The sequence below is a fragment of the Lytechinus variegatus genome, chromosome 1 (assembly GCF_018143015.1).
Source record: "Lytechinus variegatus isolate NC3 chromosome 1, Lvar_3.0, whole genome shotgun sequence".
In the NCBI taxonomy this organism is placed as follows: domain Eukaryota; kingdom Metazoa; phylum Echinodermata; class Echinoidea; order Temnopleuroida; family Toxopneustidae; genus Lytechinus; species Lytechinus variegatus.
In genome coordinates, this window is record NC_054740.1 from 8,574,140 (window position 1) to 8,588,847 (window position 14,708).

General features: G+C 35.8%; 1 protein-coding gene across 1 annotated transcript; it reads left to right on the forward strand.

The window, feature by feature from the left end:
* The first annotated feature begins 5,114 nt into the window (after window positions 1-5,114).
* Window positions 5,115-6,566, forward strand: LOC121418587. The gene is made up of 3 exons (XM_041612956.1): window positions 5,115-5,118; window positions 5,519-5,624; window positions 6,080-6,566. The coding sequence occupies exons 1-3, from the start codon at window positions 5,115-5,117 to the stop codon at window positions 6,525-6,527; spliced, it is 558 nt and encodes a 185-aa protein (XP_041468890.1). The 3' UTR covers window positions 6,528-6,566.
* The last annotated feature ends 8,142 nt before the right edge of the window (window positions 6,567-14,708 follow it).

Consider the following 14,708-nt stretch of genomic DNA (forward strand, 5'->3'; position numbering starts at 1 on the left):
CATACTGCATTATCACTAGTTTCCTTTCGAGGTGCCGTGTTATTGATAGCAAAGTAGCTCATTAATGCTGAACAATTCCGGTTAATCAATAACAAGAGAAAGTTTATTATTGAGTCCGTTTATTGAAAGCATAAATGTAACGCAGAACACTTTCTCTTTCCAATTATCATACTAATCAACTTCATTGTGATATGCACGTATCACGGGTGAACATTATGTTTACTTGGTCATCATGATGATTATTTCATTGAGGATTATCGTTTTATACCAACTGTTATTCTTCCAACCGTCTGATGCAAATGGAACTAATTCATCGACCGATACGAATAATGAAACAAGCGCATTGAGAGGAAAAGATATCTCAGGTAAGAAGTATTCACTCTTGAATTTCCTTAATTTCGAATTATTTTTTAGTTTTGACACGTCATTTTTGTGTTTTTTCGGAAAAAAATTTTCCAATTTGCATTTCTTAGACTGAGTAGATGTAGAATAAGACCCTATACTTGTTCATGTTACTTGTACGTTGTTTGATGAATGAGATTCATCGTTGTTCCAGGTCATCAAAATTCTATTTGGGCTGATCATTCACATCAATTTTCTTATTACAATGAGTTAATTCAGGATAAGGTAATATACTTGTTCGTGTTGTTAAATGGGTAAACCAAAATAGCATGCGTTATTTATATGAACTAGATTCAGCTCTGACGTCACTCAAGGTTTGACCGGGCTTGTTATCGAACTCATGTTGTATGTAAATTTTTCCTTATTATCATAAAAGTTGACAAGCTTTTCATTAAATGAATATTTTTTTACAGACTGATGTCGTTACGTTTCGAAGAAAATTGTTCCAATTTCACCAAATAAGTTTTAATAAATCATCATTGATTCAAATAATTACATGTCTTTGAATTGTTTTATTTAGCCACCCCCCCCCCCCCAAAAAAAAAAAAAAACATTTACTCGTATTTGAAGGCCTGTTCTGAAGTAGTCGATTTGACAGTCTCATAGGCTCAATACACCAACCTAGAAATGTTCTTTCCGATGAAGTTTTTTTCCTGATTCGTGTTCCTATGGGGTCCTAGAACAAATTCAGCTTGGTTGCCAAAAGTTGCCGTTTGGGCAATTTTGCTAATTTGCATAAATCCAAAATGGCCGCCAGATGTCATCTTGAAAACCTAACTTTTGAACCCCTGTCCACAAAATGATGAGTAATAACTCGTTTTAGGGGTTTAGAGATGTGTAGAACCGATTTCTGTAATCATTTTTGCAATATAAGGTCATCTTCAGGTCAAATCCAAGATGGCCGCCAGATTCCATCTTGAAAAATTGACTTTTGATCCCCTTGCCCAAGAATGACGAGTATACTTCTGTTTAGGGGTTTTGGAGTGTGCAGAATTTCTTTTTGCTTTCTATTTTTCAATATAATGTTATCTTCAGGTCAAATCCAAGATGGCCGCCATATGACGCCATCTTGAAATATCAACTTTTGAACTCTTTGCCCCATAATCATGAATAATAACTCTATTCGTAAGTCATTTGGTATGTTGATTCAATTCATGCTGTAATTTTGCATAATGGATAATCTTCAGATCAAATCCAAGATGGCCGCCACCCGCCATCTTGAAAAATTACTTTCCGAGGCTTATTCGTGTTAGAACTAATGTGAAGGGATATCAATAAGAATACTCATTTCTTTTATTAATTCTCAAGTTTTTGTCCCAGAATCATGAATAATCCCTCTTTTCGTGAGTTATTTGGTATGTTGATTCCATTTCTGTTAATAATTTTGCAATATAGGATCATCTCCAGGTCAAAATAATCCAACATGACCACTAAACGCCATCACTAAACGCCATATTAAGAAAAAAAAACTACTTCCGAGACTATTGAACCTTGAAGAAGTGCTCTCCCTAATAAGGTTGTTGTTATGTATTGGAGCTCATGTAAGGGGATTTCAGTGAGAATGATTCATTTCTTTTAATCACTCAATTTTTAGTTCGAGGTCAAGTCATGTCTAAGATGGTCAGATGGTTGATAGATTTCGACATCAACCGCTTACTTTAGAATGAAACCATTCAAGGTTTGGGCTATTATTTCTGTGCAACCATACTTTTCCAGTGAAATGACTTTAAAGTATTAATTGAATTAAAAAGTGATTTCTCCTTAATTTTTGTCAAAAAAATTAGTTAACTTATTAACTTCCTTTATAATTATTATTGGAATTTTCCTCCTGACAAGAGCCATTGACTTGGTCAGCAGGAGTGCACTCTTTAGCCTCCTGCAGAAGATAGGCTCCCCCAAGACTGTTCCACGGTCAGGATTGTTCTCATTCGTGAAATGTTTTACAGAAACGATGTCGCCCCTGCCTCTCAAGAGGAATATACATAACAGCTGCCTGTTCTGTGCATGTAAAGGGTTTGGATCATCCATCAGCCTGTGAGACAGTCAGAAATCCTGATAGACTCAAGACACCGACTGTCCTCCATATGTGTATATCAACAGCACACACTTGTCTGGTTGTGGTGGACTCCTCACCTACCTTGGACCGACTATATGTCTCTTGCCCCCTTTCAGAGGACCAGCATATAAGCATCAGGATTGTAAAATCTGTCACAGTCATGGCCAAGCTCCTGCACGGAAGTAAGTCCTGGAAAACTTACGCCGACCAAGATAAGTGGCTAAACACCTTCCATGTCTGCTGCCTCGGACGTATCATGCACGTTAAATGGCAGGACTATGTGAAAGATACAGAGGCCCTTCAGCGTACCTGCTGAAAAGCTTATTCTCGCTCCTTAGTCAAAGGCACCTCAGGTGGTTGGGGCATGTTTGCCGCATGAAACCTTGGCGAATCCCTTCTTGGATTCGCCAAGGTAAGGTGAGCTGTGTGATTGGTCTCACCCCATCGGTAGATCACACCTCCGTTATAAAGACCCCTGCAAACGTGACATAAAACTTGCCGGCATAGACACTAACACTTATGAAGGTGTAGATGATAGTCGCCATTCTATGGAGAGCTACTAAGTACAGGGGTAAAGACGTCAGAAAATAAACGGAATGCTAAATTGGCAGACCAAAGGCCTAGGAGGAAGGCTAGGATAGCATCTCTATATAAACGTGTCTCAGCGCCATCCTCCTTCATCTGTAAAAATTTGCTCTAGAGACTAGTATGGATGGACCTTAAAAAAATAAAAATACACTCGAAATGGACCATAGCCCAAACCTTAAAAGGATTCATTCTAAGTTGAGCAATAAATGTTGAAATCTGACATCTATGATGTAACTTCACCTTGAACTTGAGAATTATTAAAAAAAAGATTCAGTATTCTTACTGAAATCCCTTTACCATGTTTACATTAGTTCTAACACGTATAAGCCTCGGACAGTAATTTTTCAAGATGGCGGTCGGCGGCCATCTTGGATTTGATCTGAAGATTATCCTTTGTGCAAAATAACTGCATGAATTGAATCAACATACCAAATGACTCATGAATAGAGTTATTATTCATGTTTTGGGGCAAAGGGTTCAACAATTGATATTTCAAGATGGCGGCCATCTTGGATTTGACCTGAAGATGACATTATATTGCAAAATAGAAAGCAGAAATGGATTCTACACCCCCCAAAACCCCTAAATAGAGGTATTACTGGTCATTTTGGGGCAAGGGGAACAAAAGTCAATTTTTCAAGATGGCATCTGGCGGCCATCTTGGATTTGACCTGAAGATGACCTTATATTGCAAAAATGATTACAGAAATCGGTTCTACACATCTCTAAACCCCCAAAACAAGTCATTACCCATCATTTTGTGGACAGGGGTTCAAAAGTTAGGTTTTCAAGATGGCATCTGGCGGCCATTTTGGATTTATGCAAATTAGCAAAAAGCTGAATTTGTTCTAGGACCCCATAGGAACACGAATCAAGAAAAAAACTTCATCGGAAAGAACATTTTTAGGTTCGGAAAATGTCAAATCGATTAAAGCATACTATTTTCATTTTGGCCCAGTGTAAGGTTTTTCTATCATTAGTGATTTTTTTCTTAATAGGCGATTGTTATTTCCCTTACTTTTTCCATGCATGTTTTTTCTTCTTTTTTCTGTCCTTATTTATAACGGTGATTATGTCATAAGAATCGCTTACAATGAGAACATCAAAAATCGTGCCTGAAATAAAGCGAGCTTGGCCCTTGGCTTTAGAACTCTTTTTTTTTTAAGTGCCGTCGTCTTTCTTGATTTTGTTCTAGATGGGGCTTATATCGGCTGCTTCTCTTATGAGAAAGACTGCTTTAAATTCCATGTCCACGGGAATCAAACCACACCCGAATCGTGTAAAACATCTTGTGGAGATAACGGATACTCACGGGCAGTCGTGTACAATCGTACGAAATGCTCATGTATATGCGATCTAACATGCCTTGTTGACAAAAAGGACGATAATCATTGTGGATTACCCTGTGAGGGCCTCGACAGTGCTGTAGTGACTTGTGGCAGTTTTTTGGCAGGAAGTGTGTATGATGGTGAGACCTTTTTTGTGTGTAATTTTACTTAATTATTTATCCTACCAGGTGGGTGTTTCATATAAAGCTGTTATTTAGTTAATGGCGACTTTTAAGAACGACTGGTGATCCCTTTTTTGTGGTAAATGGTATATTCACTGGCAATGGTTAAGCGCGTAAGTCGTTCTCTAGGTCACTCTTAACTAATTACTTACAGCTTAATGAAACGGCCACCTGATTATGTAAAGACATTCTGATTGTTTATAGACAATTCTTGATTGTTGTCAATGACTATAGTAATATATGTTTTAAGTAGTATGATATCAGGAATGCAGTTTATAAGAATTTGATATAAAATTTTAATTCCTTTTAATTCAGACTTTCCAAATTTATAGTGATTAGGGTATTTCGATTCAATTTGAGCGTAAAGGTTTTGATTATCCCTCCTATTGTTTGTGTCAATTTATCCCAATTAGTTCTCGTTTTCTGTCACTTTTCAGTTCACAATGCAAGCATCGCATGCACCGTCGAGACTACTATAACTACTAGTACTACAACAAAAGGTGAGATCTAAATCATGTTACAGGTCATGGAGTAAAATCCACCCAATCCGAAAAGAAGATGGGTTGTTAAACAGTTAAGAAAGAAGAGAGTGTGAATTTACATATATATATATATATATATATATGTATGTATGTATATATATATATATATATATATATATATATATATATATATAGAAGAGAATCTGAGGTAAACATAATAAAAATAAGAGAGAGAGTAAAAGAGATTGTGATGATTCCTCGATTGTGTTGTTCATAGAATCGACATTGCGATATTTACATCCAAGAAAGTACCTCATTGTTTCTATTCAATTGATAAATAAGGTAATATTAGTCATACCCTCTTATTTTCTTTTGAATTTTCGTTCTCTATATTTTTTTAGGGATGCATTTTTGTATACGATTTTTTCTTATTATTTTTGGTGGAGGAAAGTTTACACACGATCCTTTGAAATATTTCAGAATCTTTCGCCTATGTGATTCGGCCTGTGCATATTGTATATTTCTCCTTCACCGGTGCCGCATTTGCTATCGTCATCATTGTCATCATCTTTCGGACAAGTAAAAGGTATTCAGCCCCCTGTGTGTTTTTTTCTTCTCCCCCCCCCCTCTCTCTCTCTCTCTCTCCCTCTCCGACACACATACATGTAGAACACCGCACAACACATTTTTTCCCCTTTTTTCCGGTTTGGTAAAGGTTCACTTTAGTGTTTTAAGTTCTAATCTTACAAAAGATGATGATACGTAGCACCCCCTTTATGGAATGTTTGATTTTGTATATCAAAAAAGCATTAACACTTGTCTTCATGTATTTCCTAAAATGTTCAATCTGCTCCATGCTTTTCCTTTTTTTTTTAGTTTTTAGAATTCAACCTATATGGCATGTAATAATAATCTGAATACTGAAAAAAAAAGTTTCGGGGTTTACTGAGTCTTTTAGGAAACGTTTCTATCGACTCATAGAGTCGTTTGATTAAGATTTTTTTTAGCCTTTTAAGTTATATTTTTATGTTTTTCCACTAGGCGAGAACACAACTTTGCTGGGACATTTCCAAGTCATTTCCATAGCAACCAAGAGGCGTTAACTGTCAATTACTCCCCGCATGATACACTGAATTACCCTTACGACTCCCTCGTCAGGGGCATACCCCTTTCCCATCCGTTAGATCCTCTTCCAATGGCCACAAGCGAGTTGAGGTCACACACCAACAGACGACGTCGTAGGAGCTGTGAGGATCACGATGACGATCAGTGGTGCGACCACGGTGGTCGTGGTGGTAATGGCAACACATCGTCTGGCTGCAATTTCTACTTCTCCACCATAGCCGAGGACGATGAGGGGCGCGAAGAGGAAGAAGATGGCGGGAGGGGTTTGAAGGGTATGATGAAAGGCAAGGAGTGCTACCCGACCAGACCGATGTCGAGTTGTTCGTCGGATGGAGCTTACGCATATGTCGACTATAACGCATAGATAGCAATGATTCCTTAAATGAGAACTGTTCAGTGGTGCCATTTAGAGCTGAGGCTTTATAAAACTTTTTATATATTACAATGTTTTCTAACTTGAAAATCATGGACATTCTGATTATGGGATAGATGAACGAAAATATAGATACTGATTTTCTGTCAGTTTTGCTCGTTTAATCACTTTTTCGCTCTTTTTAGAATTCATATTAATTTCAGAAAGAAAGCAAATGCTGATGTAAAAGGGGTGGCAAACTTTGATCATTCCATGACTGGAGTAACTAGATAAAATTGTTAACCTTGCTGTTGAAATGATAATCAGCCAGGCCACTCGCCAGGCCATTTGTATTGGCCGGAGTGGAAGTCCTACTGCTTGTATATTTTCCCGACAAAGCTACATGGACCGATCATAATAGCATGCCAAGGATCATACGCAAGAATCATAATTATTTGCACATTCCCAAGAAATATGATAATATTTCAAACAATGTCTTAGATGCATTAAATGCATGGCACTGGGAAGTGGCAGTGCTGAAGCTCCCCAAATATTATTAGGGGGTGCTGCATAATCGTATACCATAGAAAGCACCCTCCACCCTCCATAAAAATCAGAACGGTATGCTAAAATTAAGACCCAAATCACCTTTGTTTTTGGACCGAGAGACTATATTTTCTTGTCAAACTTAACCTGACCAAAATCACCTTAAGTTTGGATCGAAAGTCTTTTATTTTTCTTTGTTTTCCCAACCCTTACCCCTCTCCGAATCGTTCTCAGGTTCCTGCTCAGATGATCTTTATTTATTTATTTTTTTGGGCCGTTGCTACTTTTTGGGGGGTTGTGAGCGAAAGAACCATAATGATAAGAGTGCGGGGTGTCGAAAAATACACATTTCCATGATAGGAGTGTGTGGGGTGTCAGGAAATACACGTCCCCATGATAAGAGTGTGTGGGGTGTCGAGAAATACACATCCCCATGATAAGAGTGTGTGGGGTGTCGAGAAATACACATCCCCATGATAAGAGTGTGTGGGGTGTCGAGAAATACACATCCCCATGATAAGAGTGTGTGGGTTGTCGGGAAATACACATCCCCAGGAGAAGAGTGTGTGGGGTGTCGAGAAATACACATCCCCATGATAAGAGTGTGTGGGGGTGTCGAGAAATACACATCCCCACGATAAAATTGTGTGGGGTGTCGAGAAATACACATCCCCATGATAAGAGTGTTTGGGGTGTCGAGAAATACACATCCTCATGATAAGAGTGTGTGGGGTGTCGAGAAATACACATCCCCATGATAAGAGTGTGCGGGGTGATGAGAAATACACATCCCCATGATAAGAGTGTGTGCGGCTTCGAGAAATACACATCCCCATGATAAGAGTGTGTGGGGTGTCGAGAAATACACATCCCCATGATAACAGTGTATGGGGTGTCGAGAAAGACACATCCCCATGATAAGAGTGTATGGGGTGTCGAGAAATACACGTCCCCATGATAAGAGTGTGTGGGGGTGTCGAGAAATACACATCCCCATGATAGGAGTGTGTGGGGGTGTCGAGAAATACACATCCCCATGATAAGAGTGTATGGGGTGTCGAGAAATACACATCCCCATGATAAGAGTGTATGGGGTGTCGAGAAATACACATCCCCATGATAAGAGGGTGTGGGGTGTCGAGAAATACACATTCCCATGATAAGAGTGTGTGGGGTGTCGAGAAAAAAACACACCCCCAATGAGTGTGATTATCACTTCGTTACTATTACCCAGTTAACAGCACCTGAACTTTTCCTGTGATTTCTTTCTTTCTAAAGCTACCATGACTTGGGGCTATCGAGAAAACGAAGCGAGTGACAAAAATATAACCCTTTGTGACAGTAAAACTGTAAACGGTGTAGACTAATGTGATCAGAGTCATTGTATATTTTGTCATCTCTCTTTAAGCATGTATGGACATTTGACACCTTACAGTAGGCCGACAGTTACTCGAATCCACTTTGCTTCCTATTTTTTGTTTTGTTTTAAGACAGTATTTTGCTATTCAAACGAAGGCAGCGAGAGATAAAAATAAGCCCTCTCTGAGCAATAAAAAAGTAAATTCGTAGTTATAACATACCGCGGCACTATGAGATATTTAAATTCTTTTTTTTGTGTGTGTAAAATAAAACCTAGCTTGATAAATTATTTTGGTTCACCAACAATCCTGTATCTAAATTATGTATGCGAGCGGAGGAAAAGGTAAACAATAAGCACTCTTTACCATTAAATAGAAGTGTCACTTTTCGACAAAATAGGCATACAGCAGGATTTTTTCTGTGAGCTTTCTGTTGCATGCTGCTGCGCTACGGCAACACGGTTTGCCTGGTTTGTGCTCCCAGTCATGGTGTGTGTGCTACAAAAAAAAATCCGATATGTTGATGATAGACTGAGGAGAGATACAGTATACCTCGTCAGAAGCATTTTTCCACTTCACACAAGGTTAATTCATATGCGGTTATATCATTTTTATTATATATATTTTCCATTCACGAAACAGAAACCATTGTTAATTGTTATTGCAATTCAAGAGATGATCCTTTATACTTCAATTAACTTTCAAGTATGATTAAATACACTTTACAAGGATTTCACCACGCAATATAATACATGGATCATTTTCTTTAGGGAATTAGATGTCTCTTGAGTGATTAAGCACTGCAGCAAACAGGGACAGACCCATGACTCCATAAATAGAGGGTTGATTTTATCAGGAATTATCTGGCAAGGAACATGAAAACATTGGGGTGGTTTCAGTAAAAAAATGAAGTCAATCATCTTCCCCGCAAAAAGGACCAACCAAAGAGGGGGTCACTCCAAGTCGAACTGTCATGAAAAGCAATGTGCATGTAGATCTTTTTTTACAGTATCGCGTAGCGTACTTACATACAGAATAAGGAGTATTCGCAACTACTACGCAAAACGCTTTTTGGAACGTTGGGAATCTATTGTCAAAAGCCCTTTGTGACAAAGAGGTCTTTGTCGAAAATGGGTTGATCAAACCAATAGTGTCATTCTGGACACACGACATATTTGCAATTTTACGTTAGCTCCGAATCTTAGGACGATCTGCTATCTCAGATCAAAGCTGTTCATTGTGATTTGACAGGAATTTTCAATAGATTTCCTATGTTGTAGAATCCGTTCCCGTTGCAAATGCGAAAACTTGCTTGTATAATTATGAATATGTGTCTTTGCATTATAATCTGACTGAATATACATCCTCATAGCAGAATATAAATATGAGTGAATATATGGGAAAATGCGATTTTGTTATTGAATGTGACAATAAATGTCGAAAATTCTGTGTGATTGTCAACTTTATGTTACACAGCAAAACTGTGGTGTTAACCGTTGTACATAGAGGACCACACCGGTTATTTTGAACCGGTGTTAAATTGACAGTGTTAGTTTAACACCTATAGGTGTTATACAACACCTTTGGTTGTTACATTTACACTCTTTGATGTTATGTTCAATCTCTAGTGAGTAATTTTAACGTCTCAATGTGTGGTGTCAGTTTTAACAGTGTATGTTTATGTTTTTTTTTATGTGTTTAGGTAATCATATGTCTTTTTGATAATCATCATATTCAACATTATTTGAATAAAACGTTGTAATACAATGCATTATGTGGTCTCAGTTATCTCATTTTTGTAGATTTTGTTTTCTTTCTCTTTTCTTTCTTCACTTAAAAGTTGATATGATTTTTTTTTATAATGAAATTGATAAACAAATCCCGAACCATTATTTTACTGATGGATTCAAAACATAGTCTCGGTAAAAGCTTTTTCTACTCGCCAAGTTTAAAGAATTCGCGAAAGTGTATGGTTTCATTTTGAATAGGTTAAGCAAGAAAAATTTCCCTTCAAAGGGCAATACATGTATATAGCAGTAACTAATTATAATCATTACCATTAACCTTCTGCGAAATGACAATAAAAACTCATATCCCCATCATCATGATCATTAAAATTATTATTAACAGTAACACGTAGGTCGTACATTCACAATTATCCATAATTAATCAATATTTGAAATCAACCTTGATTATCTGGAAATTTAAATTTATATTGATCAGACGCAACATCATATTGTCCCTGTCAAATTGTTCTTATCCCCCCCTTCCCTATCTCTCTCTCTCTCCCTTCATTTGTCTCTCCACTTTCTCTGTCTCTTGATCTGTGTTTTTGTGTGGGTCTCTCTCTCTCTCTCTGTCCTTCTCCTCTGTGTCTGTCTTTTTGCTCATCCCTCTCCTTGTATATGTATCCCTTTTCTCTTCTTATCATTTCGTTTTCTTCCTTCCTTTCTTCTTTTTTTCTTCTCCGTACTGTTATTATTATTGTTTTTATTATTACAATTTTTGTTATTATTATCATCATCATTATTTTATTTCATTTAATTTTTCATTTATTTATTCCAAATTCTCATTAAAAAACATACAACATGCAAATCAAAGAATACACTATATACAAATAGGGATACAAAAATAGAATAACAACAGAATAAATGAGAATATGAGGGAGCCAGCATAGGCCAATGGCCTTTCTAAAGCTGGGCTCCCGAGACCATAATAAAATCATAATAATCGTAGGAGAGATAGAGGGGGGGAGAGAATGTATATTACAGGTTTTCATCTAGAGTGATTCCAAGAAAATTAATGGTAGAAACTTGTAATATGCTTTTTATCGTTTAAGTAGATATCACTAAGATTGTCAAAGAGTTTCTTATTATTGTTTTTAATATCATATAATTTGTTTTAGAAGAGATAATACCCAACTTATTTACAAGAAACCACTCTTCGATCCTAGGTATTTCTACATTCAGGATAGAATTTAAATCGACAATACTTTTACCTGACAAAAAAAAAACTTGTATCATCCGCAAAAATAATAGGGCACAGTCGGTGACTGACATATTGGACATCATTGATATATAATAAAAATAACAAGGGGCCGAGGATTGAACCTTGCGGCACGCCTGTGTTTATTTGCAGTAATGGTGAGTTTAGACCACTGATGGATACAAACTGTCGTCTGTTACTCAAATAACTCTTAAACCATTCTAAAAAAAAGTACCTCTTATACCATAATGATGAAGTTTATATAATATAATTTTGTGATTTATTGAGTTAAAAGCTTTTGACAAGTCCAGAAATATACCCAACCCAATATTTTTGTTTTAAATGCTGTACATATTGAGATTTTCAATAAATTCCAACAGAATGTCCGGATCGAAATCCAAATTGTTTATTGTGTAATATATTACGTTTGTTAATGAAGGACATCAGTTTGTTATAAACTAATTTTTCAAATACCTTTGAGAAAATAGATAAAAGTGAAAGTGGACGATAGTCTGTACACAAATGTTTATCTCTTTTTTTAAATAAAGGCAAGACTTTGGCTATTTTCAAAGATTCTGGAAAGCATCCAGTTTCAATAGAAATATTGAATATATGTGACAGTACTGGAGCTATTACATGAATTGACTTTTTAAATCTCTGCTATCGATTTCATCATGACCTGGGCTCTTGCCATCTTTTAATTATAATACAGCATTTATAACATCAGCTTCAGATATGGCTGTACAAAGGAATGAATGTAGGTAACAGCAGTTAAAAAGTCTGATGGATTCTTGTTACAAGGAGGTATGGTTCAATAATACTATCTCCAATAGAAACAAAATATTGATTAAAATGCAACAAAATATCACAGGGTTCTGTCAAACATGTATTGTCAACCACCAGAGATGGACAGTCAGATTTCTTTTTGTTGTTCAAAACATTATTGATTACCTTCCAAGTCCCCTTTAAATCGTTTTTAATGGAACCAAACTTTCTTTCATAATAATCTCTTTTAGCTTTTCTAATAGCAGAATATACAATATTCCGTTGCTTTTTATAAACACATTCTCTGTATGATGTTGGATTTTTTAAAATAAACTTGAGGTAAAGGGAATTTTTTCAATGATTTATTATACCTGGGGTTCCTTTTTATTTTGTTTTCTCTATAATAGCAAAATGTGTATTATACAATCGACTGAATACATTTATAAATGCATCATATGATTGTTTACATCAAAATTGTAAGAGGAATCAACAAGTACGGTATTCCAATTGATGTCCTGCGAAGAAGAACAAAATGAACAAATGACAAAATGACAAAATATTTTCTTCATTGATAACTCTAATCCTTTGTGATGAGTGATATGACCTTTTCCCTGGTAAATCAATATCAGACAGTGTATAACTACATATGGGCATGTGATCACTCATCGGGTATGTTATAATACCAGACAAAGAGATATTATTAAAATCATTTACAAAAATATTGTCTAACAAGGTAGAAGTTTCGATCGTGACTCTGGTGGGTTAACTAATAACAGGTGTAAATGCATATGAACTCATAAATTGTAGAAGTTCAGATGACTGTACCGAATCGTGTAAAAAATGATCAATGTTAAAGTCTCCCATTATGTAACAGGATTTGTTTTCATTAACCATTTGAAAAAGCATTGGTTCAATATATTCTTTAAAAGAAGGTACTGACTGAGATGGTGGTCTATAAATAATGCCCACAATAACATTATGTCTATTAAATTTCAGTTCAATAAATAATGTTTCAACTTCGTTCACAAATAATTTAAGTCAGTACGTACTTTATAATTCAATGTATAGTTTAAGAAAAAACCAACACCATTATTATTATTATAATTATTATTCTCTCTACCTCTGTCGAAATTGTAATAATCATTATTATTATTGTTGCTGTTGTTTTTATTGTTGTTAATATTATTTTGTTCTCTTTTTTATTCTGTTATTATTATGTTCTCTTCTTATTCTCACTACTCTCTCAAGGATGAATGAATTATTACTAATTAAGAAAATCAAGATTAAGGATGATGGCAAACCTTGGATGACACGACAGATAAAAGCAATTATAATTGAAAGAAAAAGGGTTTTTGAGAAGAATAACAATACTCTGTGGCGTAGGCTCAGAAAAAAGGGTAAATAGAATGATTAAAAAAAAGTTTTAAAAAACCGTATATAATACACGTGTATCTCATCTAAAATCAACAAATCCAGCAGGTTGGTATAAAAAAAAAGAAGTATGAAGATTATTACTAAAAAATAACATATCTCACGTTATTAATGTACCTGGTATTGAACGATAAAGATCGTCAAGAGAAGACAACTGATGCCATTAATAAGCATTATTTTCATTTATATAGCATCAGATTTGGCGCCATTGGATGGATGTTGCTTACTGTCAGCTTTCTTATACATTCTCCTTGCGTTTGCCCATAAATACAACCTAATCAAGTTTATACTTTGCTAAAGAAAATAGAATGCAGTAAAGCAGGTGTAACAGATGACTTACCCCCTCGTGTAATTCGTAAATATGCATGTGGACTAAGCCATCCTCTTCCACCAAGGGTTAGTACCTTGGCAATGGAAGAGAAGTCAGGTTGTTCCCATTTCCAAATCACAACCATCGACTATTAAATAACTTTGACCTATATCTTTTACATGTCGATTCGCTAAAATGGCAGAATCCTTCATTACAAAATGATTATTGGAAGATATTTCTAACTTTCTTGACGTTCATCAATACGGAAACTGACAAGGCCTATTAAGCACCCATTATTGGGTAAAATTATTGTATTGGGTATTGCAAAACTGTGAGAAATCTAAATGAATATTGTTTGCACAAACTTCTCCAAAGCCTTCGATAGACGACCATAATATTCTGAATCGAAAATTAATTGAATTTAACGTAAGACCTTGTATTATTGAATGGATAGGTAGTTTTTTAGAACATCTTTCACAATCTGTTGAATATCAGGGCGTATTGTATTCGTATATTACAAATCATGCTGGAGTGCCTCAAGGCACAAAATTAGGCCCGATATTATTTTTGATCATGTTAAATGGTGCATGTCTCAATGAATCTATACCGCACTTTAAATATGTTGACGATCTTACTATTGTTGAATACCGTAAATTACAAACTCTGTCTGCATTATAATGTCTTCTAAATGAACTTGTTACATTTCATTACATTACATTTCAAACTCCGTCTGCATCACAATGTCTTCTAAATGAACTTGTTACATTTCATATGATAAACATATGAAATTAAATCCGA

Bases quoted from the DNA above. Each gene is read 5' to 3' on its own strand.
- LOC121418587 (XM_041612956.1), top strand. The intron at 5,625-6,079 runs GTATTCAGCCCC...TTTTTCCACTAG, and splicing joins ATCTTTCGGACAAGTAAAAG to GCGAGAACACAACTTTGCTG.